This window comes from Pan troglodytes, chromosome 10 (genome assembly GCF_028858775.2).
Source record: "Pan troglodytes isolate AG18354 chromosome 10, NHGRI_mPanTro3-v2.0_pri, whole genome shotgun sequence".
Taxonomy (NCBI): Eukaryota; Metazoa; Chordata; class Mammalia; order Primates; family Hominidae; genus Pan; species Pan troglodytes.
Window position 1 is genome coordinate 9,157,012 of NC_072408.2, and position 24,779 is coordinate 9,181,790.

Consider the following 24,779-nt stretch of genomic DNA (forward strand, 5'->3'; position numbering starts at 1 on the left):
ATATCAAATATTATTTACATTATACTCATTATTAAAATTACACTGAATAGTATATGGTAGGCAAATTCATGTATCTTGAGTTCAAAGAGTAGGATGAAAAATATACAGAAAACATTTCTTCACTGCAAGGTCTTTATGAAAGCTGTCCACAAAGCATAAGGTGCGTGTGTGTGCACACATATGTATTTATATATTGAGTATTATGTTCTTGTTTTCTGTGTGTAGAGATGTCCCTGCAACTGGCATATTTTCAGCATTCTTCCTCTGGGCTGACCAGCAGTGCAACACAAGTGGTCAGAAACGATACGAGTGTAAAATGTAGTATGAGAAAGGCGATGGCTACTTCATTTCAAATCTGACAAGGACTATTTAGTTACCTACTACGACTTCCACGTTACAAAGGGTTATTAAATTCTTAATGACTGAAAGAAACTTTTTGGACTTTGATTTTTTATTTACTGGTATTCAGAAGATGGCACTCCTACAATACAGGCCCTCAAACACTTTGTCAGCTCACTCGGCCAAAAGTGATACATAAAGAAAAAGTGCCATAGCAGACTCGTTAATTCTTCGTTCAGGGCGCCACCTGTGTGTGTGTCTCTGCAGTCTCCTCACTAAGAACTTGCCTCACCCAGCCCTGCTCAGGCTTAAGATCAGCAATGGGTTCACACTACAAATCCATAAAGCTTCAAAAGACAGGGTTTAAGGTTTATATCATCATATTTATATTCACTTAAACTCTTCCAAGGAAGAATCTATTCCATCAGTAGGGCATGCATTTCCTAAACATTAACATTTGTTAAAATGCTGACACCCCCCATAGCCACTGATACCAAATGCAAACACAATGGCAAACACTGTACAATTTTAAACACTTGGCCAAACTTCAGAAGTAAAACAACCCACTGTAGTAAGAGAGACTCACATCTGGCATTTCTGTAGAGAAGGAAAGGGTCCTGGAGTTGGAAATCCAAGTCTTTAGTAATAGGTTCTGTCCTATTTTCCATGCTCAGCCTATTCATAATGGTGAATCCGTGCTTTGGAGAAGCAGACCTAAAAATCACAAGGAGTCAGGGGGAAATCAATAGACAAATTGCTTAGTATGCTATATTTTCAGTATAAGTACATTCTGATGTGTCTCTCAACCTTTGTTTGTATATGCAGCTTTATATAAGCAGCCTGTACATGTACTTCTTCACCACTGGCATCATTATGGACTAATTCCCATGTAATGCAGCAGCACTGGCATGATGATTCATTTGGTAAAATTGAGTCATACTTCATCTGTGGTGTGTGTGTGTGTGTGTGTGTGTGTGTGTGTGTGTATACAGATGTTTTTTATTTCTTAACCTAACGTTGTAAATTCCTTTAAGGCAGAGTAACTACTTTTTAAAACATTACTGACTTTTAAAGAATACTTTTTAAAAGTTAAATTAATTAAAGATATTTTAAACAATCTTGGTAGTTAACATTAGAGTGTACATCACAATTATATGAAGAAAATTTTCATAGAAAATTTTAAGTGTTAGTCTGAAATTGAAGCCTGCAAAATCTCTTAGTGATATGAAGCAACTCTGAACAATGAACTTGTGAGGACACAGCCTGAACTAGAAGTTTACATAACAGTGCAAAGGGCAGATATTTTGTTTTCTTCAATGCAAAGCAAACAGCTTCACAGATAAACCACTATAAAAGTTTTTCTCTATAAAAATGTGACATTTAGTGATGTTTTATTTTCATTTCACTCAATAAACCTTGAATGCCTGCTCTGCCAGGCAGAAAGAATCCAAATTATACTGAGTATAAACTCTAACAACTACATGTGCATTCATCTACCCTTGGGTGACAGCCATATAGTAATTCAACTGCGCAACTTCCAGTGACAAATGAAACACCACATACTTACACACTGAAGCTGAAGCAAGCAGAATTCATTTATTTACTTTAAATGAGGGTGCTAGGGCTGTTATTAACAAACCCACAGAAATGTTATGAGCAACAGGAAGACAAGTTATTTATGTCTTAGTTTTATTTTACCTCTATTTGATACTGATCAAGGAACACAGCTACATAACCACTACCAGGATTTTCTTCTGAAACCTCCAATTTTAAAATTGATGGGAGGCAATCCTTGCCTAGCTTATTTTACAAAGGGGTAAAGTGGTGGTAAGCATACAATCAATACCAGAAATAATCATGATCATCACTTCAACTTAAATTCAGAGGAAGAATGAAAATGTACTCCCAAAGAGCTCTGTTAGGGGTCTTCTGGAACTGTCAAGTTCAGAAATCGCCAGTGGGTGTCTCTATGAACTCTCTATTACAGAAAGGAAGGCATGGGAGGAAAGAAATGATTGTTTAAATGGGATTAAGTGTTTTCATACAAGAATGAGAATTTGATTCTGCATGTATTTCATTATCACAACAGGAATAGTACAGCTACTATAGCATCTCATAATTTAGAAAATAGGCCCAGGGGATACATGTGCCAACTGCTCTAAAGCAACTTCTGTAAGAGAAGTCAAAATATATCACTGCCAGCTCCATTCCCTGTAACAAGCCTCCCACCCCCCACCCACCATGAGTTTTACATGCTTTTTGTAATTCGCTACTGAAGAAAGGCCTCAACATTCTAGGATCTGGGAGGTTTTTGTTTTGCAGGGGATAAGGGAGGCATCCCATTCTTGAGGAGTTAGATTTGGAGAAAAGACTAAAAAACAGCAAAGGATTTTTTTCTCAATTTAATGTTTTGTTTAATTGAGAGTTCCATTAGAGACTTAGAGTATAGGAAGAAATCCTTGAAAATACAAACTTTTATTTGGTCTGGATATACAAAAGAAAATATTTGTATGATTTGTTCCTCTTCCATAGTTAAAAAAAAACCCTACTAAAAATTCCCCAAATCAATCATTAATACATACTAATACATCTTTTCTGTCACTTCTCCAAAGAACCATAATGCGTGTTGTGAGAGATGAGTGAGAACGCACCCTGTGTGCATGGCACATAGTACAGTGCAACCCTATGGCTTTTGTTGTAAACTTCAGAATCCTCAAGAGTGCTCATACTCTACCCAATAAACTTGCCTGGGGGCATGCTCTGGTGCTCTGGATGTTTGGGAGCATAATGTAGACTCATATACCAACGGTTCTTGGGTACTCCACTGCTCTTCTGAGACTGTGAAGAACCTGACCTCCTTGTCACCGAGTGTGCTGGCCTTGCCTCCCATTCCTTCCTTCCACCTCCCATTGTTGCCTCCACTGGAACAGACCTTCCTCCCCTGCAGCTGAGCTCCCTCCTGCCCAGCATACACAGACCTCCATCATGCCCACACTTTGCCCCGAATGGGCCTCTCTGTGCTGTTCTAGTCCTGCTTTTATCTTTCCAGCTGACTCATCTGTATCCTTGCTGGCCCTCAAACCTAACCATAAACCCTCATCGGTTCCTCTTTATACTCACTCCTTCAGGGAACAGCTTTTATTTCATGGTTTCAACTACCAAATTACTTCAGACAACTCTAAATCATCTCCAGCCCTGCCCTTACTCTGAGGGGCTGGCCACCTCCACTCGAATGTCCTGCTACCAGTTCCAAATCATTACTTCAAAGTAAAATGAGGGCTGATCCTCAAGCCACATTCTTGACCTCCTGTCTTTCTTTTCCACCAATGCTTCTGTCATTCTCAATCTTCCATGTTCAAAATATTGTCATTTTTTAAATTTCACCATTGCAATACCCTTTCCATTTCAATTTCTATTATTCTAATCCCAACTCCCATCATTTCATATCTACTCCACTGCAATAATCTCACTGTCCTGACTCCAATTTCTTCCAGAACTAGTGGGTCCCCATGAAGTGAATACACTGACTTTCCCCATACATTTTCTCTATTACTCTCCTGTTCATAAGCCTTCAATAACTTCCTATTGCTAAGAAAATAATCTCAAAATCCAGAGTCTGCCATTCCAAGCTAGCAAATCTCTTTACACTTGCTAACTACTATAAACCAGTATAAGCCCTCTGCACCACATCTCCCTCACTGTCCCTTTAACACACCAGGTTCTCCGCCCCCGCTTTTGCCATTCTTCCTGTTGAGACTGCCTTCCCTCTCCTCTATGCAAGCTAAGTTCCACCATATTCCTGAGGCCCAATTCAAGACACATCACTCTATAAAGCAGGGGTGTCCAATCTTTTGGCCTCCCTGGGACACCTTGGAAAGGGAAGAATTGTCTTGGGCCACACATAAAATACACTAATAATAGCTGATGAGCTAAAAAAAAAAAAAAAAAAAAAAAAAACTCTTCTAATGTTTTAAAAAAGTTTACGAATTTCTGTCAGGCTACATTCAAAGCCATCTTGGGCCACGTGTCCCATGGGCCGTGGGTTGGACAAGCTTGCGATAAAGCCTTCCATGATCACAGCAGCCCATTCATTGCTCAGAATCTATCCACTGGCACTTAGGATACTCTATCCTGCATTGTGGCTTACCATAAACATGAATATATGTAGAAAGAAAATACACTTGTGTGTGTGTATTTCCTGTCTCCCCAGTGAAACAGATACCCCTAGAAAGGTTTATATTAGGCCTTTTAATTTCCTCTTTGTACCCTCATTGAAGGTGATGACCTTTGGCTATGACATTTTATGTGAATGTTTATGTGAATGAAAAGTTTATTTATTGAGCCAATATACATAACGTATGTCTCTATATGCACTTGTAATTTGATATTAATATCTGATAACAAGAAATGACTAAAAACATGAGTTTATTAAATCTATCCTGAAACATATTCTATTGACTAGACAATGGAGGACTGAAAGACATCTTCAATTTTGGATCATGCTTTTTTAAAGAGTCAGGGGTGGGAGAAAAGTGATCAACGGCCAGGTGCGGTGGCTCAAGCCTGTAATCCCAGCACTTTAGGAGGCCAAGGCGGGTGGATCACGAGGTCAGGAGTTTGAGACCAGCCTGACCAACATGGTAAAACCTCCGTTGCTACTAAAAATTAGCTGGGCGTGGTGGCGCATGCCTGTAATCCCAGCTACTCAGAAGGCTGAGGCAGGAGAATCACTTGAACTCAGGAGGCAGAGGTTGCAGCAAGCCAAGAGCTGTGATCGTGCCACTGCACTCCAGCCTTGGTGACAGAGCGAGACTCCATCTCAAAAAAAAGAAAAATGATGAATGAAACCCTTTTCCAAATATTAACTGAACAATCTAGTATTTCTGATAGTATTCTTCTAGCTCCTTGCCAATGCATTATATTCAAGAACTTTGTGCCATTCATTTGAATCAAAGAATATTTAATCTATTTTAAACAGTGCCCAGTCAATGATTTAAGTTCATCTATATTGAAGTTTAAATTATATTCTGAAATTAGTATTCATCACGATATACCAGGTGACATTATTTGGTATTCCCTTCTTCATGTCAACTAATAATTTCAAAACTGAGATTTAATTCTTTTACTTCTTTTTGAAATAAAACTGCATGCACTTGAAGAAGAGTGACACAACGGAGCTAAAATATTATTTTGAAGATTAGTTTCTTTATAAAAGTGAAACACTCTTACCTTGTATAAACAAATAAGGTTCCTTCCACATCAGTTTTTTCCTAAACAATAAAAACAAAACACACAAGACATGTATGTTCTCTTCAATTCACAAAGGTATAAAACAAATTCTCATAGAATAGGAATTATATATAACTTCAATGGGCCAAATATACCCAACATGAGGAGTTATTCTCAGGAAAAGGAGAAAGCAAGTTCTATGCCATCATTGTGCCTCTGCAGATTAGGCAGCAGGAAGCAGTCTTTCTTTTGTCATTTATAAAACAAACCATCATTATCTCTCTTTACCAAATACAGGGATAGCAGCATACCCTTAGCTGAAACAATGAGAAAATAAGTGTGCTATGCGGATTTAATTAGAAAGAAGAGTGCTGCCTTTTTCTCCTTCCACCACACTGGGTATAGAGAAAGCTGCAGACATCACTGGTGTCTGCATTTCACTATCCTTCATTTTGTTTTCTGGGTTCATTTTCTCTTGCCATATCCAGTGACTTAGGAGAGCAGATGATCTATCAATAACTTTACTTTGACTGCTAGACAGAGAGGGCAATGATGCCACAGAGTTCTCAGATGAATCAATCACCTACTTAGTGTAGTATATTTACAGTCAAGGTCTGACCCAAGATCACTGAAGTAAAGTTACACAAGTATTACCAAGTTAGGACTCAAGAAATCTGCCTGAGAAAATCTGGGAGAGGTGGTAAAGTTAAAATGATGGTTCAACTAGGTCACTTGACATTTCTTTTCCATTTCTCCAAAGGCAGGAAGCTAGGCCATTATAATATTCATCCATATAATGCATACTAAAAAACACACATGTAAGTATCCAGGTGTATGACTAACCACGAACCAGACCTACTGTAATTCAGAATTTAAAATGTACTTTTGCAATTTACATGGTTTAATTTCAGCATTCTATTTAAACCCCTGATATTTTATTATTAATATTCATCACCATAATCATTCAAAATTTAAGTACTCTGTAATTCTGGTGAAAAATACGCCCTTTTAAAAAAAGCGTAATGTCAAAACAGCAGTTTTTAAAAGGCACACAAGGCACGATCCTTTCACATGCTCAAGCAATTTCAGCAAATTTCTCATTCACTTTAGTTCAGTGGGTCTCAAAGTGTTATCCCCAGATCAGCGGCATCAGCATCACCTGGGAACTTATTAGAAATGCAAGCTCTTGGGCTCCTGCCCAAACCTACTGAATCAGAAACTCTGGGGATGGTGCTCAGCAATCTGGGGTTTATTAAACTGTCCAGGTGATTCTCACGTATGCTAGTTTGAGAGCCACTCACTGCCTTAGTTCAACAACATACTCTCTGCCCATGAAATTATATTACAAGTCCTGAAAACAAAATCCATTATGGCACAAATCATATCAAGCTATTATCAAGAGTAAATGGCTATAAAAAATCATTACCTAGTAACAAAATTTTTAATCTCAAGATGTTTGTTATTTATGGAATATGAAATTATAAATAAAGAATTTAGACCAGGCACAGAGGCTCATGTCTGTAATCCCAGCACTCTGGGAGGCTGAGGCAGGAGGATCGCTTGTGGCCAGGAGTTCAGTTTGAGACCAGCCTGGGCAACATAGTGAGACCTTGTCTCTACAAAACAAAAATTTTTTTAATTAGCCAGGTGTGGTGGCACATGCCGGTAGTCTCAGCTACTCAGGAGGCTGAGGAGGGAGGATTGCTTCAGCCCAGGAGTTTGAGGCTACAGTGAGCTATGATTGTACCTCTGCATTCCAGCCTGGAAAACAGAGGGAGACCCTGTCTCTTATAAATAAATAAATAAATAAATAAATAAATAACAATTAAAACAACTTTAGCCAGTTTTTTCCCTAACATAAAAGCATAGGTAAGTCAGGGAGTTCATCCTTAAACTAGATTCACTATGAAGTTTGTATAAATCACCACAACATACTGTGAAACATATCCTTATTTCTGAAATGTGGCTCGTTTGCCCCTGTACTTTGAAAAATATCCAAGTCAAAATGAAAAAATATATATACAGAAACATTACTTATCTTTCTTTGAAAACAAACATGGTTAATTCCTATCTGCTGACAAATGTATATCCTGAGTGTACCTGAAGCACTAAGAATTACTTACACCCAAACCACCAAAGTATTAATCAGGAAAATGGCCCCTACAGTACAGTAAATGCTACCTGAACAGTATACAAATTTTTGGCTGTCCCTAAAGTTTAACTGATTCAGTCAGCAAGTATTCACAAGTCCACAAAGCATTTAAAAATAAATTTGTAGAAAGTATTTGGTATTATCCATTACATTGTTAGGAAACTGAGCCAAGATACAGGTGATAGAACTAGGACTTTGCAGAACCTCTATGTAGTCAGGATCACTCCCCACAAGATCAAAACACTCTCCTGGTCTTCCAGTATCTGACCTTGGACTGTTTCATCTTAGAGATCCGAATCAGGATATCTATATATATCAGCACACATAAAACTAAATAGCTTCTGACTTGTTTCCTTTCTTCCTTGATGTAACAGAAATTCTCTTTTCTTAATTAAAAAAAAAAAAAAACCTTTAATGCCACATTTTAGTTTTTAAATTCCAAGGTCAAAAATGTAAAAGGCATGCTTCTCCTAAAATTAATCTCTAACTTATAACAAGTAATTCTTAAAACTAAGATTTTTATTTAGCATTACACACAAAGAATATGAGTTTGTTCATAGGAAGGAGTTGTGTTTCAGTAATCACAACCTGGGACCTGTAGTGGGGTTCTTGCCAGATCATGCTGGGCTAATTAGTTTATTATTATATGTCTCAGTTTCTCCATTGAAAAGAGATAACCAGGCCGGGCACGGGGGCTCACGCCTGTAACCCCAGCACTTTCGGAGGCCGAGGCGGGTGGATCACCTGAGGTCAGGAGTTCAAGACCAGCCTGGCCAACATGGTGAAACCCCGTCTCTACTAAAAATGCAAAAATTAGCCAGGAGTGGTGGCAGGCGCCTGTAATCCTGGATACTCTGGAGGCTGAGGCAGGAGAATAGCTTGAACCCAGGAGGCAGAGGTTGCAGTGAGCCATGGTCATGCCATTGCACTCCAGCCTGGGGAACAAGAGCGAGACTTCGTCTCAAAAAAAAAAAAAGAGAGAGATAACCAGCTTACACTACTCAGATCTTTTGATGAAAACACGTCAGGCGCTCTATGACACCTGGATAAAAGAGACTTTGAAAATATACATTTCTGTTCTATTACAGCTGCCCAAATTCATGCATTTTCCTGGCCCCTCCATAGTTATCCAAGGGCAACCAGATTTTTTTTTTTTTCTTTCTGAGCAAAGTCCAGGGTTAGGGATGTGGAGAATAGCTAAAACAAGATTAGATGTTCCTTAGATCCTTTAAGGAGGACTTTTATGTGAAAGTATTAGTTACCAGTCCTGGGGTATTTTAGCTTAAATTTTAAAAGTACAATTTGAGGATTTAATATTATACTGTATTATAAAATCTAACAAGTGCTAAAGAAATAAGCAATTCAGAATTCAAAATACTAAAAAACCCAAAATGGAATATAAAATAGTGCTGTTTTGCAAATTTTGGGGACTTTGCACACTGTCTGACACAAACTAGCTCAACGCAATCTCTATTTTAACTTGATTGTTCTCAGTTAAAATAATCAAAAAGTAGGTCTCAACTTATCCTCCCAAATCTCTCTTCATCATGCATGTAGCATGCGAGTAACCTATGAGGCTTTCAACAATATGAAATGCCTGGGTCTCATTATCCAGAGGTTTTAGTTTGGCATTTTTCACTTTTAAAAAACTCTGACTTATGTGGATACACCAAAAACTTAGAAAACCACTAGCTAGGAACACAACTTTAGTCACTTTAGGGCAGTTTTCAGGCTCAGCATTCCCTGGCCTCTACTCTGTAGATGTCATAACACTCTTCCCTTCAGTGTGACAACCAAAAACGTCTCCAGACACTGCCAAATGTCACCTGGGGGCAAAATCAACTCCAGCTGAGAGCCACTGGTCTAAGGACTGAGAGCTGGAAAATACCAGGGTTATGGTCTTCAATTGACACATAGGTATTAATATTTTGGAGGCGGGGGGCAGTCTTTCCTGGCAACAGGGAGTAGGTCTAACTCTAAAATTCCTATTCCAGTCATCACATAATCTTTCTTAATCCTTCTTTAAAGCAGTTCATTTTCTAGACACCTTTCCTTCCTAATTTCTCCTCCTTTGAAAGGCTGAAGTCATTCTTCATCCATTTTCAGGGCAGTAAGAATTCCCCTCCTTAACATCCCCCCTGCCTTCTTGTAAATACTTTCTCCTCTATTCTCAACAATGTTCTCATATTCTTATTAGGTTTACATTCAAACGGCTCCCATCCACAGTGACAGCACATGGAGACAGTGGTCATAATTAGTTTGCCTCCAGCAACTGCTCTGCAGTTGAACTAGGTCTCTCTGTTTTTCTGGCTACCACAGCCTTGAAGATTAGAACTTTGAAAGAATGACCTTTTCCTGAATGAATTATGCCCTGTCTGAAGGCAACATATCCAGCAAGCAGGAAAACATAACTCCTGTAATTAATGCATTGTGACACATCTGCTTTTTGATGAGGCTTTAGGTATCTAATAAACATCTGTAACTATCTTAAAAAGGTATCTATCACATTGGTAACGGTCAAAAGCCTACAGGAAACAACTATTATTCAAGAGAAATGCTCTACTCTCTTTATACTGACAGTTTCTTGGGATTCTCCAGACTCGAATCCCAGTGTCAAGTCAACTTACAGAACTATACATCCCTGGTCCTCATCTCTCTACTATGGAATTACTTTTACAGGATTGTAACATTATACCTTTAGCATTTTTCTACAGAGCAGCAAAATAGCCATATGTAGAATATCTTCTTACATATTTTTAATTACCATGGAGGAAACTGTCTACGTTGCTCAATGTTCTTTATGTAAAAACGAAGGTGACACCTCGAAAAAACAAACAAACAAAAACAAACAAAAAAAAGTAGGTGACAAATTCCCCTGGAAACTAGTGGGAAATAACCTCTTTCTCCTGATCAAGAGGTACACTTTCTATTACAGAAGAACGAATATTAAAGAGCTCTTCCTGTTCTCCTTTTGTGTTTGGCTACTAGGAGAGCAGACTTAAATTCTTTGCCCCATTCCGGCAAATTTCCTCCGTTAAGAACTTTGGGCAAAACTGTTTGTCTACCCCATTCTTGCTTGTCTTTTTATTTTTATGTTAATGATTTTCAGGTGAGTTTTTTACTACAGGCTGCTGAACTATACTGGAGATAAGTAGGCTTATGAATGTGGGTGTTAAAAAAAATACAGAGTTGTTCAACATGGATGTTTTCCTAGATTAAGTTTTGATGTTCATACAACCGACTTGAAGAACACAAAAAGTTTATCTGAAATCCATTCATCAAGGCTAAGTTCTCCATACTGTTTTGTAACTTATTTTAAAATGATGGATATCATGTATGTGATACATAGTGGATGATGAATATTATTTGGACAAAACTCATTATGAGTAAAGAAACAAAATTACATCTCTCTACATTCGAGTGGGTGGGTTACAAAATTACAAGCAGCAATCCCTGCAACAGGATTCCAGTGTTCTAGGCTTCTACCCCATTCTAACTATGAGGAAAATGAAATTTCATTCCATTACCATTTACTGGGACTCTGCTTTGAGAAGAGCACTAAAATAATTTGGCTCCCAAATGACCTCCAATATCGAACTTGGTGTGCTGCCGTGTAATAATCTTCCCAAGAGCATCAGCTTCCTTCTAAGTGTTAGACCCTGCCGCATTTTGTTTTTTATTTGACGAGGCTGGCTCTTTTCTTGGTGTTTCCCCTTAAGTTTACAACTTGCAGATTTCTCCCCTTCTATCAAGTTTTGATTTCTCTTTGCCCCATCTAAGACTGACATTCCAAAATCAGAACTCTGCACTTTTATTCGTCTGCTGTCCCTGCCTCCCCCATAGCCACAGATTCACTGTAACAGAACTCTGCTTTACTTTCTCGAGCACATCGGTCTTCCGGCCATAAGGCATCAGGTCCTTCCTTTCCTTCGGCTCTTATGGTGCGGTACCCGATCGGTCTGGTCTCCCAGCGTTGGGTACGTTAGACATTTAAGTCTTTTCCCCAACTCCAGGTAGCTCCACAGATCCGCCTTCCTTCCCCCAAACCCCCGAGACCCCATCTCCACAACTTCGGCCTCAGTCCCCAGATCCACCCACTTCCAGGGCGTCAACGTCTCCTCCCCCTCACCGGGTCCTCAAGTCCTGAGTCTGACGCCCCCCGCCTCCACCCCAACCCTGGGCTGCACTGCTCCGCCGCGTCCGCACGCACCCACTCGTTGGCCCGATGGCCGAAGGTGTACAGAGCCACCTGGCTGGCCACGTCCACGATGCGGTTGATATAGGGGTCGTGGCGCTGCAGGGCCGCTAGGCTGATGTCGCGCCCCTTTCCCACCAGGCCGCCTGCCGCCACGGCTGCCATCTTCCCTCCCTCCCAGACATAGGCACGGGGCTCTTGGAAGCCACTCTCAATAGATCGCAGAACGAGCGAGCTGCCTCGCAACCGAGAACCCACGGCGACCACAAGGCCCGGGAGGCCTTCCGGCTCCAGTCACCCCCACCCTCCTGCCCGCCGACAGACGCAAGGCCTCACTAATCGATGGCCGCGCCCCGCCCACTGAGGATCGTTGCCACTGGCAACGACAAGCCCAGGCCTGCCCTCTGCATCCCGTTTCTTTCTCCAAGAGCTGTTTTTCTACGCGCTCGAGCCTTTGAGCTGTGTGTGCGGTAGGATTTCCTTCTTGGATGTGTTCGACCCCTTGGCATATCTTTTCTTTGGCGCTTCAGTGATCAAATCTATCACAATAAATAAGCCTCGAGCATCAAGAACTCTGAAGAGAAAGAGAACTGAATTGATTTCTGAATGCGCTAACACCCAGTGGTTCTCAAAGTGTGGTGTGGTCCTGGAACCCTTTGGGAGTTTCTGAGACCCTTTCAGGGGATCTGCAAGGTCAAAAAAAAAAAAAAAAAAAAAAAAACCTTTTATGACAATGCTGAGACTTACTTATTTGACTTGTTCACTGTGGTGACGTTTTGCAGACAATGGTGGTTAAAAGCGCCGGTGGCTTAACCCAATCAAGGCAGGGGCACCAAACTGTATTGCTAGTCAAAGTACGCGTCACTAATCTGCACTCTCAGTTAAAAAAGAAAAAAAAAAAAAAGAAGAAGGTAGAGAGCCAGTGTCACCTGATGGTGTTCTTGATAAGCAGTAAGAATTATTAATTTCATTGAAGCTTAATCCTTGGGTACAATTCTTTTTAACATTCTGCATGAAAAAATAGGAAATAGGCATAAAGCACGTCTGCTGCAAAATGAAGTGTGTCATATTTATCTCTAGGAAAATACTTCTGTGCTTGAGTTGTAGGCCGAATTCATGTTTTTATTTTTATTTTCATAAAACATTTTTACTTGAAAGAAAGATGGGCAAACTATGATTATTCAAACAGGTACTTGACAGACATTTTTCTGAAAATAAATAAAGTGTGCCTGTCACTTTCAGGAAAACAAGGGACAATTACTGCTGCCAATGATAATTTTTAAGCCTTCAAGCCAGAATTAAAAGTTTAGAAAATGTGTATCTACTGCCATGAGCTTGACATCTCAGTACTTAATTTTTTTTTCTGATGAGATCAGTGATGATATTAATGAGCGCAATTTTAACAAATCTTGTATAATGGAAAGTGTCAATATCTCAAAGATCTGCTTAACTCAGTGGTCCAGTATTTTCCAAAAGACCAATGTCTCGTGCTACATAATCATGCACAGGCAAAAGATCCATTCAAGGACAAGGTGGACTAATGGATTTTTAATATAACAGTATGAAAAGTTAATAGGATTTCAGATAGTACATTGCAGCTAAGCTTTGAGAAACTCCAGCTTGTCAAGTTTTGGTATATTATACAAGAAGAATATCCACAATTATCTGAAAAACTCTATTAAAATATCCATCTCTTTTCCAACTACATTATCTACATATGAGGCCAGAGTTTCTTCATATACTGCAAACAAAACACACATAGCCCGGGGTCTTTAAAGCTATTTTTAATTTCCAATATGGTAAATATAGGTGGATATAACTCATATAAACAAAAGTTCTCTGAGGGAGTCCTTAATAATTTTTAAGAGTGGGCCAGGTGCGGTGGCTCACGCCTGTAACGGTGCCCAGCACTTTGGGAGGCTGAGGCGGGCGGATCACAAGGTCAGTAGTTCAAGACCAGCCTGGCCAACATGGTGAAACCCCGTCTCTACTAAAAATACAAAAATTAGCCAGGAGTGGTGGCAGGTGCCTGTAATCCCGGATACTCGGGAGGCTGAGGCAGGAGAATCGCTTGAACCCAGGAGGCAGAGGTTGCAGTGAGCCGAGATCCTGCCACTGCACTCCAGCCTGGGTGATAGAGCGAGACTCCATCTCAAAAATAAAATAAATCAAAAGTAATTAAAAAAATAATTTTTAAGAGTGTAAAGGAGTCTTGAGCCTAAAAAGTTGAGAATGGTTGATCTAAACCATTTATCTAGCATTAAATATTAGAACAACTGTGCAGACATTATTACTCACATTCATAAATTCTTACCTATTTGATCTAGAAATATCATAGATACGGCACACATACCCTCTCATAATAATATGTTGCAATATAATCTTTGCAGTCACAATTTCAATTGTACTGAAATTCTTGGTTAAGCTGCACTTTGGAGTCTCAGTCCTATTGACTCCCAAGCCTAACTTCCCAGTGGGGAAGAATACAGCAATGGCTTTCAAACAACTTTTTTTTGACTGAGGCTGGGGTCATTTGCAGTCTGACTGAGAACATATGTTTATATATTTATACCTGATATTAACTAGAATAAATGTTTCAATACTAAGTATACAGACATTTTTTAAAATGCTATTTGTGACTTTGTAAATTGGTTTCATGACCAACTAATGGATTGTGACCTGTAGTTTGAAAAACATAGGGCTGCAGCAACTGAGCAACCACACAAAGCTGACTAGACAACTTTCCATGTTAGTTCACTACCTTTTTCCAGTGTTACTGACCTCTTTGCTCTTAATCACATATGTGCTTCTAAAAACAAGTTTAATCTGTAATATGGGCAATGGAGAATTTTGTGATTAACTCTTGAACTAGTCACACTCTCTCACTTGATTAGCTGTTCTAATTTTGATTTTTCAGCATGAACCCACAGATTCTACTTTGCATTTCCCTCGTACATATAATGAGGCATTGTTTTTCTTTTGTCTGTTAAGTTCCATGATCCTTACACAGATCATTGTCCTCATAATTTTTCAGTCTTTCCATCTTTAAAGTGTAAAGAATAGATCATGGCCTCCAAAGAACGAATTGCTTTGAGCTCATTAGAGAAGACAGGCAATATAGGGGCCATCGTAAAAGCTTAAATGTTCATAAAACAAAAGTGTATACAAGTCTTAGTGATCTGTATGACTACAATTGCAAAGCATTTATTGAGTGCTCACTTGATGAAATTCATTAATTCTTCATGATTTATTGTTGCTTCTTGTGTCTGTGCTGAAATTACATGGTCATGTCATCTCCAGTCTTTGGTCTCACTGACGAGTAAGATGAAGATACCCTTACTTTGCTTATGGGGAAAATTTCACGTATGTGAACAACATGCCAATATGACCCTTAGTAGAGAAGAGTTAATTTTTTGTGTGTTTAGAGTTAATGAAACAACCCATCTTCTGTTCTAACCTCCTTGTATCTGAACTCTTTTCTCCCAAGTGTCTTACACGTTCCCATCTCTGTACCTTTGCCCATCTGTCTTCTTAGCTTGGAATGACCTTTTCCTGGAAAACTCACCTCCTGTCTTCTCCCATACAATCCTTTCAGCCTATGAATCCTCATTGCATTCTGCTGCGATTTTTCTTGTGGCACTTAGCTCACTTTATCCTGACTTAGACTTACTTATTTACTATGTTACATGTACATTTTTTTCCAATTCTAAAAAAAAACAGTCATTGTAATAAAAGAGAATTGTTATAGAAAATCCAGCCTGAAAACATTATTGCAATTGAACAAGAAATTGGGCTTTGAGTTTCTTGACAGATAAGCAAAAAGGAGGAAATAGTATGTTTCATAAAGTTTTACTGATTTATTTATTTATTTTTTGAGACAGGGTCTTTCTCTGTCGCTCAGGCTGGAGTGCAGTGGCACAATCACAGCTCGCTGCAGCCTTGACCTCCTGGGTTCAAGCACTCCTCCCACCCCAGCCTCCCAGGTAGCTGCGACCACAGGCTGGTGCCACCATGCCCGGCCAATGTTTTTCATGTTTCGTAGTAATGGGGTCTCACTATGTTGCTCAGGATGGAGATGTTATTTTTCATGTTTTGTAGTGATGGGGTCTCAGTATGTTGCTCAGGATGGAGATGTTATTTTTCATGTTTTGTAGTGATGGGGTCTCAGTATGTTGCTCAGGATGGAGATGTTATTTTTCATGTTTTGTAGTGATGGGGTCTCACTGTGTTGCTCAGGATGGAGATGTTATTTTTCATGTTTTGTAGTGATGGGGTCTCACTATGTTGCTCAGGATGGAGATGTTATTTTTTATGTGCTTATCACCATGTAGTCTCCCTAGCACTTGGTCCAATGCCTTGTACATAATAGAGATTCAATAAATGCTTATTCTTTTGAACTAAACCCTGAGTTAGTTGAATTTACTCATTAAATGTCAGCATTTTTTAAAGAGCTCATGATTTATAAAATAATGAAATCCAAGTTGGGGTAAAAAAATGTGCAATAGCAAGTCCTGATCTCTCAGATTTTATATTCTAAGGGAGACAGAAAAATATGGAAAAGTTTTTGGTTTTTTAACTTTCAAACAAAAAACTCTTGAAGATTAGAAATCATACTCAGAGAAAAAAGATAAATAATGTTGCAATGACTTCAGCATTGCCATATTGTTCATCTCCCTGGCCCACAGAGCTTTATTTATTTTTTATTCTTTTTTCCTCCCCACAAAGGCCTAAAGCTCTGACCTTCTAGGATGACGTCAGCCTTCTGCCTTCTTTCTATTTGAATAATCTGTGTTTGTAAAACCGGGTCATCATCACTTATCCAAATATACTAAGTTGCAGGCTCGATATTAGTAAAAGACCATTTCGAATAGGCAAATTCTTTTTTAATCCGTGTAACTTCCATTTCTGTTGGCGTCCAGAGTGCTGGCGTACTTCCACTGTGTTTCCATAAGCCTCATGATGATACCTTGGACAAATATTGGTGGCTTCGAGTTTCACGATTATATTATAATTGTCATTATGAGATTAAACATATGCTCACACTTGTGTTTTACAAAGTTGGCTACTGCAATTTAAAACAAGTTTGTAGAATGATAAAAAAATAATGTTTGGGTCTGGGATTTTTATACCATGGCAATGACTGAGTAAGACAAAATTCAGCACCTAATCAATTAAGGTAATTGTAAGAAGACAGTATGTTTAGATTCTTTGAAAATCAGAATATAACTGAAAACTGGTTTTGTAGGCATGAATGAATGTTTGTATGCAAATATAGATTGACTATATCATCACAATTTTAAAACACAAATACACAGTCTGCTTTATTAGTACTCTTTTCTTTGTTGTGTAAATACCCTCTAAGTCTGGCATTTGTCCTGTAGTAGAATATGTTAGAATGGAGAGGAAGAGAGGAGCTTTCAGGATGCCCCTAAGAATTTGTGATTCTGAGATGACTTAGCCTCTGATGCTGTGCTTTTGCCATCTGTATGAGTTGCCCTTTTTTTGCTAGGAATTTTATTCCAAAGGATGATAGAAGTGAACAATTAACTCTCTCTCCCTGTGGAGGAGAACAGTTTGAAGCAGTGTGTTATCAGTTGTTTTCAATGCATGGTTCATTTATGTTTCAAGCAGCAGAGCACAGTAGAAAGGGCACCCCCTCCTGGAAAGGGAAACTAGTTTCACCTCTTTCTATCTACGTGACATTCAACAAATGACCGCACCTATACCCTGGGGAACATAATATTTGCTCTACCAATTTCACTGGGTAAATGAGATCAAGTGAGAAAATGTACCAGAAAAAGCTTTGCAATCTGTACAATGTACTGCAAATGGAAAAAAAACCCAAAAAACTATTATAATTATTAGTAGTAAGAGTATCACTATCTTCATCATCATTATTATTAGTTTCATGACCAGTATTATTCTTTCTAATAGAAGCCCAGAAGGGATACTTTTAATCCAATTACCCAATTAGTGTTCAAATCAAAAAAATTCTGCATAAGTGACAAAGAATATGTTAATTCCCAGGGCAGCACATTCCCAATATTTTTATACGATACAGGATGCAAGTTAAAACATATTTATCAGAAACTTCACAGAGGAAGATAAAATATAGGAGACATAGCTCTTTGTTCTGCAGGGTTATACAAAAGGTTAAGATTTGAAACAATTGTTTGAGAGCCAGAGCAGAATGAGAAGGGGCAGATATGGGGTGAAGACTGGGGAATGTGGGGAAGGCAGACATCTACCAGGGGGGCTTTTGCTAGGGTAAGAGGTAACCTGTACCTTTGAAAAGGTCAGAAATTCTCCAGTCTGGGCCTTATAACTCCCTGGACTAGACCTCTCTTAACTTGACCCGGAGGGGGACTGGGGTAATTAGAGCTTTTTGGAGTGGAGAGATCACTGATGAATTGACCACTCTCTTTGCTTCTCTTTGCCAGTCCCATGAAATCTATTAATTTACTGTCACTGTCAGGAGTCAGGTGAAAGCTCAGTGGGTCTAGAGGATCTCTACAATAGCTACACCTTTTGATTTGCTTCTTTGTATTTCGGGGCATCACCCTAAGATATGAGGAAGCACCTTTAATTCCACATGAAGAGATCATTGGCTTAAAATGCAAAGACCTGATAGTGCTACCCAACGTCCACGAGTCTCAAAGTAATCAGTCATTTGATTACCAACAGGGAGAAAAAGATGTTAGGAAAGAGGAAGTAGAGGTCGGGCACGGTGGCTCACGCCTGTAATCTCAGCACTTTGGGAGGCCGAGATGAGCGGATCACCTGACGTCAGGAGTTCGAGACCAGCCTGGCCAACATAGCAAAACCCTGTCTCTACTAAAAATACAAAAAAATTAGCTGGGCGTGGTGGCGGGCGTCTGTAATCCCAGCTACTCGGGAGGCTGAGGCAGGAGAATCACTTGAACCCGGGAGGCAGATGTTGCAGGGAGCCAAGATTGCACCACTGCACTCTGGCCTGGGAGATAAGAGCGAAACTCAGTCTCAAAAAAAAAAAAAAGAAAGAAAGAAAAAGGAAAAAGGAGGAAGTAGAAACTGCAGAAGACAAATCTCTGTTTTATTCTCAGTGTACCATGGAAAGGACAATGGAAGTTGCTGGCCATGCCTCTGAAAACACAGGCAGCTCTGTGTCACATCATTGAGGAAGATGATATTGGATGTGGCTGATTTCACATATAGGAGCCTTGTCCTGGGACATGGAGGAGTGTTGAGGGTTGTCACCGGATTGTCTTTCCCATTAGCTAGGTGTGCACTAGCTGATTCATTAGCATAGCGCTGAGGTCATAGAGGGATGACCCGAATGATTATCTGCTTTGAGCAAAGAACCCACAGTTCTGGGCAAGTCACTTCACTTCTCTGTGTAATAAAGAGATTGAATTAGAAGAGTGCTACGCAGCTACGGATTCTGTGGTTCTCTATTAAGCTACCTCGGTTCATATCAAATGCGTATCAAATCTTTACAAGCATGTAGAAAAGCCCAGAAACAATACTGAACAATTTGTTTAGGGAAACATCTCACACTGAAATTAGGTCAGGAAAGCAGCCCATTAAAGACTTTTTAACGTTAAATCAAAACTAAGGGCCGAAAAGCCTTTCTTCTTCCATTTGTTGTGTTCCCTCATGCTCGAAGGAAAGCTGTTGTTGTGGGGAGAAAGGAATGTTTCCCCTTGCCATCCTGTAGGTGGCCTCCTGCCAGGGTGGATGGGCTCTCTCTGTAGATTGCTAATCCAGGTGAAATGAGTATTTCAAACCACCTGTGATGATTTGCATGGCAGTCTGTAAGAAGCAGTTGGGAAAGAGTGTCAGAGCCTCCTGGGTGGAATGCATTTGAAGAATTTTGTAATTACTTATTGTTCTTACAACCTACTATGTTAGCTTTTCACCTTGTCATTGATTTTTCTCTTTTTAAACTGATGTATGAAGCCCCAAAGGTAATTGAACTGCAAAATATTGTGCTAAACTAACCTTAAGTCCAAGATGAGAGGCTTTGGAAAAATACTTGGCTTGGTCAGGAGCTAGAACTCTAATAGTGGGGACTAGGGGGTAGAGGGATGAAGGGGAGGTATAGTATCTACTTCTATAATGCTGAGATTTGAGAATATTTCCTTACCCGGGCCCTCAAGCCTATCATAAATATTCTATATTGGGTTGACAAATTACAGCTCACAGGCTAAATCTGGCCCTCTGCCTGTTGTGTAAATAAAATTTTATTTGAACACAGCCATGCTCATTGGATTGTCTATGGCTGTTTGCACCTTGCAACAGCAGAGTTGAGTAGTTGCAACAGAGACCATGTGATCTGCAAAGCCTAAAATATTTACTATCTAGTCCTTTACAGAAAAAGGTTTTTGGCCTGTATTATTTAAACAAATCAATACATAAGTTATACTGAGGACTCTCTACATGCTCAGTAGGCACCCAGTCTGTGCACATGGTAAATACACAATAGACTGGAAGCCCAGTTTCTATTCTCAAGGAATTTAAAATCTAGTTGAGGAGACAAAGACTAGCATACATGAAAAAATAGTGAACAGTAAAAGACAGTGTATAATCAAGGGTTCAGCTGTGATGTACAGGCAAGTACCAGAATTTGGAGAAAAGGAAGGAGGATCAGTGACACCTCTAGTAGTTGGGGAAAGCAATATTTAATATAAAAAGTTCCAGGACACAATAAGAGCTTGGATGCTCCCTTGAGATCCATTGTAATTGGATGTGACCTGTATTTCTACTCCAGTGTCATTTAAATCACTGTTATTTTTGGCCTTGTGCTTAGAGGACACCTAAATGACCAGAAATATTTCTGAGTGACTTTAGCTGACTGATTTTTCTGGGATTTGGGATTCCTTCAATCTCCCTAAACTACAGAAAATTAAACCTAGCCATAGTGGCATAATGTCTTTCTCTTTTGGAGACAATACAGCAAAATGATTGCAAGCATGAGCTCTGCAGTCAAAGAAACCCAAGTCTCAGTCTCCCTCTAGCTGTGTAAACTTGGGGAGACTCTAAAGCTCTGGGCCTCAGTTTCTTCATCTATAAAATAGAGACAACAATAATGGCAACCTGCTAGGGTTACTGTGATAACTAGATAATATAATGCCTGTGACGTGTTTAGAATATAAAGTGCCTGCCTGGTATGAAGATAGGTCTCCATGAATGTTTAGTCATTGGCCCTTGCTCCTGAGAATAGCAAGATTTATATCCTGCACAAAAGGGTCATACTTAGTTCCAGAACAAAAATTAGTACTTTATCATTTATAAAGGCACTTATAACAAAATGTACTAATGTAAAGCAAAGAATTACTGCTCCTCATTTTTTGGTTTACTAATGGTTATAATTTTTAATTTTTAACAAATCGCCATTGCCAGGCCCCTGATTTATTTCTGTGATGTCCTTGGGGATCTTGGGACCAGGAGCATGATGCAAAAAACACAGATACAGATCTCTGCTCTGATACTAATGCAGGAATCTTGGGTGTTTTCAGGACCTGTTGTGACTATCTTTGGAGGTAAGGCAGAGGGCAGTGGTACCAGCCTTGTGGGCTGGAAGGCAGCATCTGTAGGTTCTCACCCATTTCTGTGGGTATGGAAGAAATTACGTAGAATCCAGACCAGTTTTTCTTATCTCTAATAAGGAGATAATGTTATAACATTTATTTTTGTGCTTGTTGTGAGTATTGCTGAAAGAGCTCTTAGAAACACTTTAAGTGTTTTGATGTAATCATAAAATATGAGGCTTTAGAAGTAGGGTTTGAGCATCCACAGAAGGCTCTGTTTTCTCTGTGGATAATGTCTGATGATAACATTGTTTTCTGTTTTCCTTGAGGTAATTGGAAGATTAAAGGGCAGGGTGTTTTCCACATTTCCTGTTGGTAATAAATAGCCCTCTCCCAGTGCTTTGACCTTCCCCTGCTGCTATGGAGACTCCTAGGAGCAGTGACCAGGACTGCAGCCAGCCGGGCCCGTGTTGTTAACAGGGCTGGCTCCGTGGGCCTTCAGTATTAGTGTATTTATAAACAACCCCAAACACTGAAACCACTGTTTGGTTTTGTTCGCTTTTATTAAAAATTATATGGACTTTAGAAGAAAACAACAAACTGTCAGAAAAATTGGCATTTTTTTTTTTTAACCCAAATAAGCCTGTGTTTAGTCTATAATGGGAGAGTTCTTATAATAAGCATAGCAACTCATGGCTCAGCACTTTCCCATGGAGTAGGTAGCAAGTATTGCTTATTCGCTTATGAGATAACCTTTACATTTAATCACTTGTCCATTCAATGAATATTTATGAAGCTCTTACCATGAGACAGGCACCGGGCTAGGAGCTGGGAATATTGCAGTGAACAAGACAGGCACATTCCCTGCCTTCCTAGAACTTAGAGTCTCACGGGGAAGATGGACACATAAGCAGGTAATCAAAATAAAGTGCGTTGAGTGTGAAAAGTTTGGGACGCTATGGGAGCATGGCAGAGGCCCAAGAGAGGCTCCAGTTTCTTTACATGAATTGCCAAGTGTATCGACCTGAAGACACTGTACACCCTGTCTTTGTGCCTAGACCAGGGTGGAATGGTCCTAAGAGTTAGAGGCTGGTCTCAGTTATTCTTGGACATAAGACTTTTCTGGTTGGCTTGAGCTTTAGGCCTTACAGAGGAGCCAGAGACTTGTCTGGGTAGTGCCACAGGTGTCATGCTAAAGCCACCTTGGTCCCCACTGGCCTTGGAGCTAGTCAGACTCAGAGCCTCCCAAGAGCACTGGGAATGGAAGCAATCCCTTCCTGCTCACGGACTGGCAGGTCTTGGCCCAGGGATTCACCTATGCAAATAGTATATCCTTGAGCCACCAGTAGTTTTTACCTGCTCAGCTTTCTCCTGTTCTCCTTCTTGGAGTTTCCTTTCCCAAGAAAACAGACTGGATCTTCTGCTTCTCCAAACCCATTCCTCTGAGGCAGGGCTGAGAAGACCATGTTGCTCTATGAAAGGGCTAGTTTACCAGTCAGGGGACTCTGCTTCTGTACTCTCTCTCCCTTTACCTGGTGCCGAAAGACCATCCTCAATTAGGGCTGACAAGGGGCACCCGTTGGGCTACATTTATCCTCCTTATTCTTCTTAAGAAGCTACAGCTTTTACTTGCTGTACAGCATCTAACAAAATAAGACTGTGTTAGCTTATCCCAGCCCCAAGTTTTCTGTAGTGGAGGCTGAAAACTTCAGGGGAAAGCTGTCTGGAGTCAGATGTGGAGAGTCTAGGAGTCCCCTGTTTGCCAGGGCCTAAGGTGGGAAGTGGAGCAAGGGCAGGGATAATTTGTAGGCATTCAAGCTAGAATTATTGCCAAGATAGGTGGCTTCAGCCACCTCTTTGTACAGAAGAGACTGAAGCACAGAGAAGTGGCTTTTGGGAGGATACAATGGCTTAGAGTAGAGAGAGCCTAGGGCAAAAGTTCTCAACCCTGGCCACACTTTAAAATTGCTGGAAGGCATTTAAAAAGAAGCCCCATGGCCAGGGCTCATCCAGAGGAGTTAATAGGATTCTGAAGTTGGGCCCTGGTCAGTCTCAAAGTGATTCAAACAGCAGGCAGAATGGAGAACCACTGGACAGCCTGGTTGGCAGCCTCTGCACTTCCTGGGTTCAGATCTGGCTCAGCTAGTATGGTACTTGGGCAGTTCACCTGTCCTAGGTAAACCTCAGCTTCCTTCTCGATAAAATGAGGTTGCTAATCATATCTATTTAGTAAGATTATTTTTGAGGATTAAACAAGAAAATACAAATAAAGTACCTGGGACATATCAAGCACTTAATAAATACAAATCACTGACTTTGTTATTTGGTAATGACAGAACAGGACTAGACTTCAGGTCTCCGATTTCCAGGCAATGCTCTTTCTACCAGAAGGATTTATCAAGGCTTATAATGACCAATTCAGTGGGAAATGGGGTGCTCCATCTTTAAAATAATTACCTTTATTCAAAAAGACATGAATGACTTCATTTCTTAGTTCGGTGTCTCCTGGTTGAAATCATTCATATATTTGTTCATTTGTTTGTTCTTTGATTTGAAAAACATTTGTTGAGTGTCTTATTAGGTGCCAAGTACTTATCAGGTCCCGAGTACTGTCTAAATATCATCAGTACAACAAAACAAATACAGACCCTGCCTTCCAGGAGCTTAAAGTTTAATGGAGGAGATACACTAAAACTAACTATTGTACAATGTATCAATGTATTGATTGTGACAATGGGTTTAAAACATTTCTTTTCTTTTTTGAGACGAAGTTTTGCTCTTGTTGCCCAGGCTGGAGTGCAATGGCACGATTTTGGCTCACTGCAACCTCCTCCTCCCAGGATCAAGCAATTCTCCTGCCTCAGCCTCTCGAGTAGTTCGGATTACAGGTGCTGCCACCACGCCTGGCTAATTTTTTGTATTTTTAGTAGAGACAGGGTTTCACCATGTTGGCCAGGCTGGTCTCAAACTCCTGATCTCAGGTGATCCGCTCCTCTCGGCCTCCCAAAGTGCTGAGATTACAGGCGTGAGCCACCATGCCCACCTATTTAAAACATTTCTGAGAACAGTACCTGATCTACCAGGCAATCTGGGTCACCAAAATCCTAATATAGTTTTGGTATTACCTAGGGTGCCAGACACTGGCTTTACCCACAGACATTCTGATTTAATTGATGTAGGACGTGGCCTGGGCATTGAGTTTCTTTAAAGCTCCCAGGTAATTATAATGTGCCTCCAAGTTTGGGAAGGACTGGTTTAGAAGCTTCCTGTTCCTTAAGGATATAGCCAACTCTGGAAAGACAGGCTGGCACTGGGTGCTTAGGAGTCTTCTGGGACCACGTTTGGACTTTGGGAA

The 24,779-nt window shown here is 40.0% G+C and overlaps 2 protein-coding genes across 8 annotated transcripts in view; one reads left to right on the forward strand and one right to left on the reverse strand.

Moving 5' to 3' along the window:
• DCP1B (decapping mRNA 1B) overlaps window positions 1-12,293 on the reverse strand; it is a 62,384-nt gene extending 50,091 nt beyond the window's left edge. The window contains exons 1-3 of one of the 2 annotated variants that reach the window (XM_001153642.7): window positions 11,931-12,293; window positions 5,569-5,609; window positions 926-1,053 (exon numbers count right to left, since the gene is read on the reverse strand). In XM_001153642.7, coding sequence (XP_001153642.3) covers window positions 926-1,053; window positions 5,569-5,609; window positions 11,931-12,080 — 319 coding nt within the window. In that variant the 5' untranslated portion in view covers window positions 12,081-12,293. Of the gene's footprint in view, window positions 1-925; window positions 1,054-5,568; window positions 5,610-11,596 lie in introns of both variants that reach the window. The other variant, XM_024347625.3, reaches the window with a different exon arrangement.
• CACNA1C (calcium voltage-gated channel subunit alpha1 C) overlaps window positions 1-24,779 on the forward strand; it is a 723,808-nt gene that overhangs the window by 21,376 nt on the left and 677,653 nt on the right. The gene's annotated exons all lie outside the window — the stretch shown is intronic.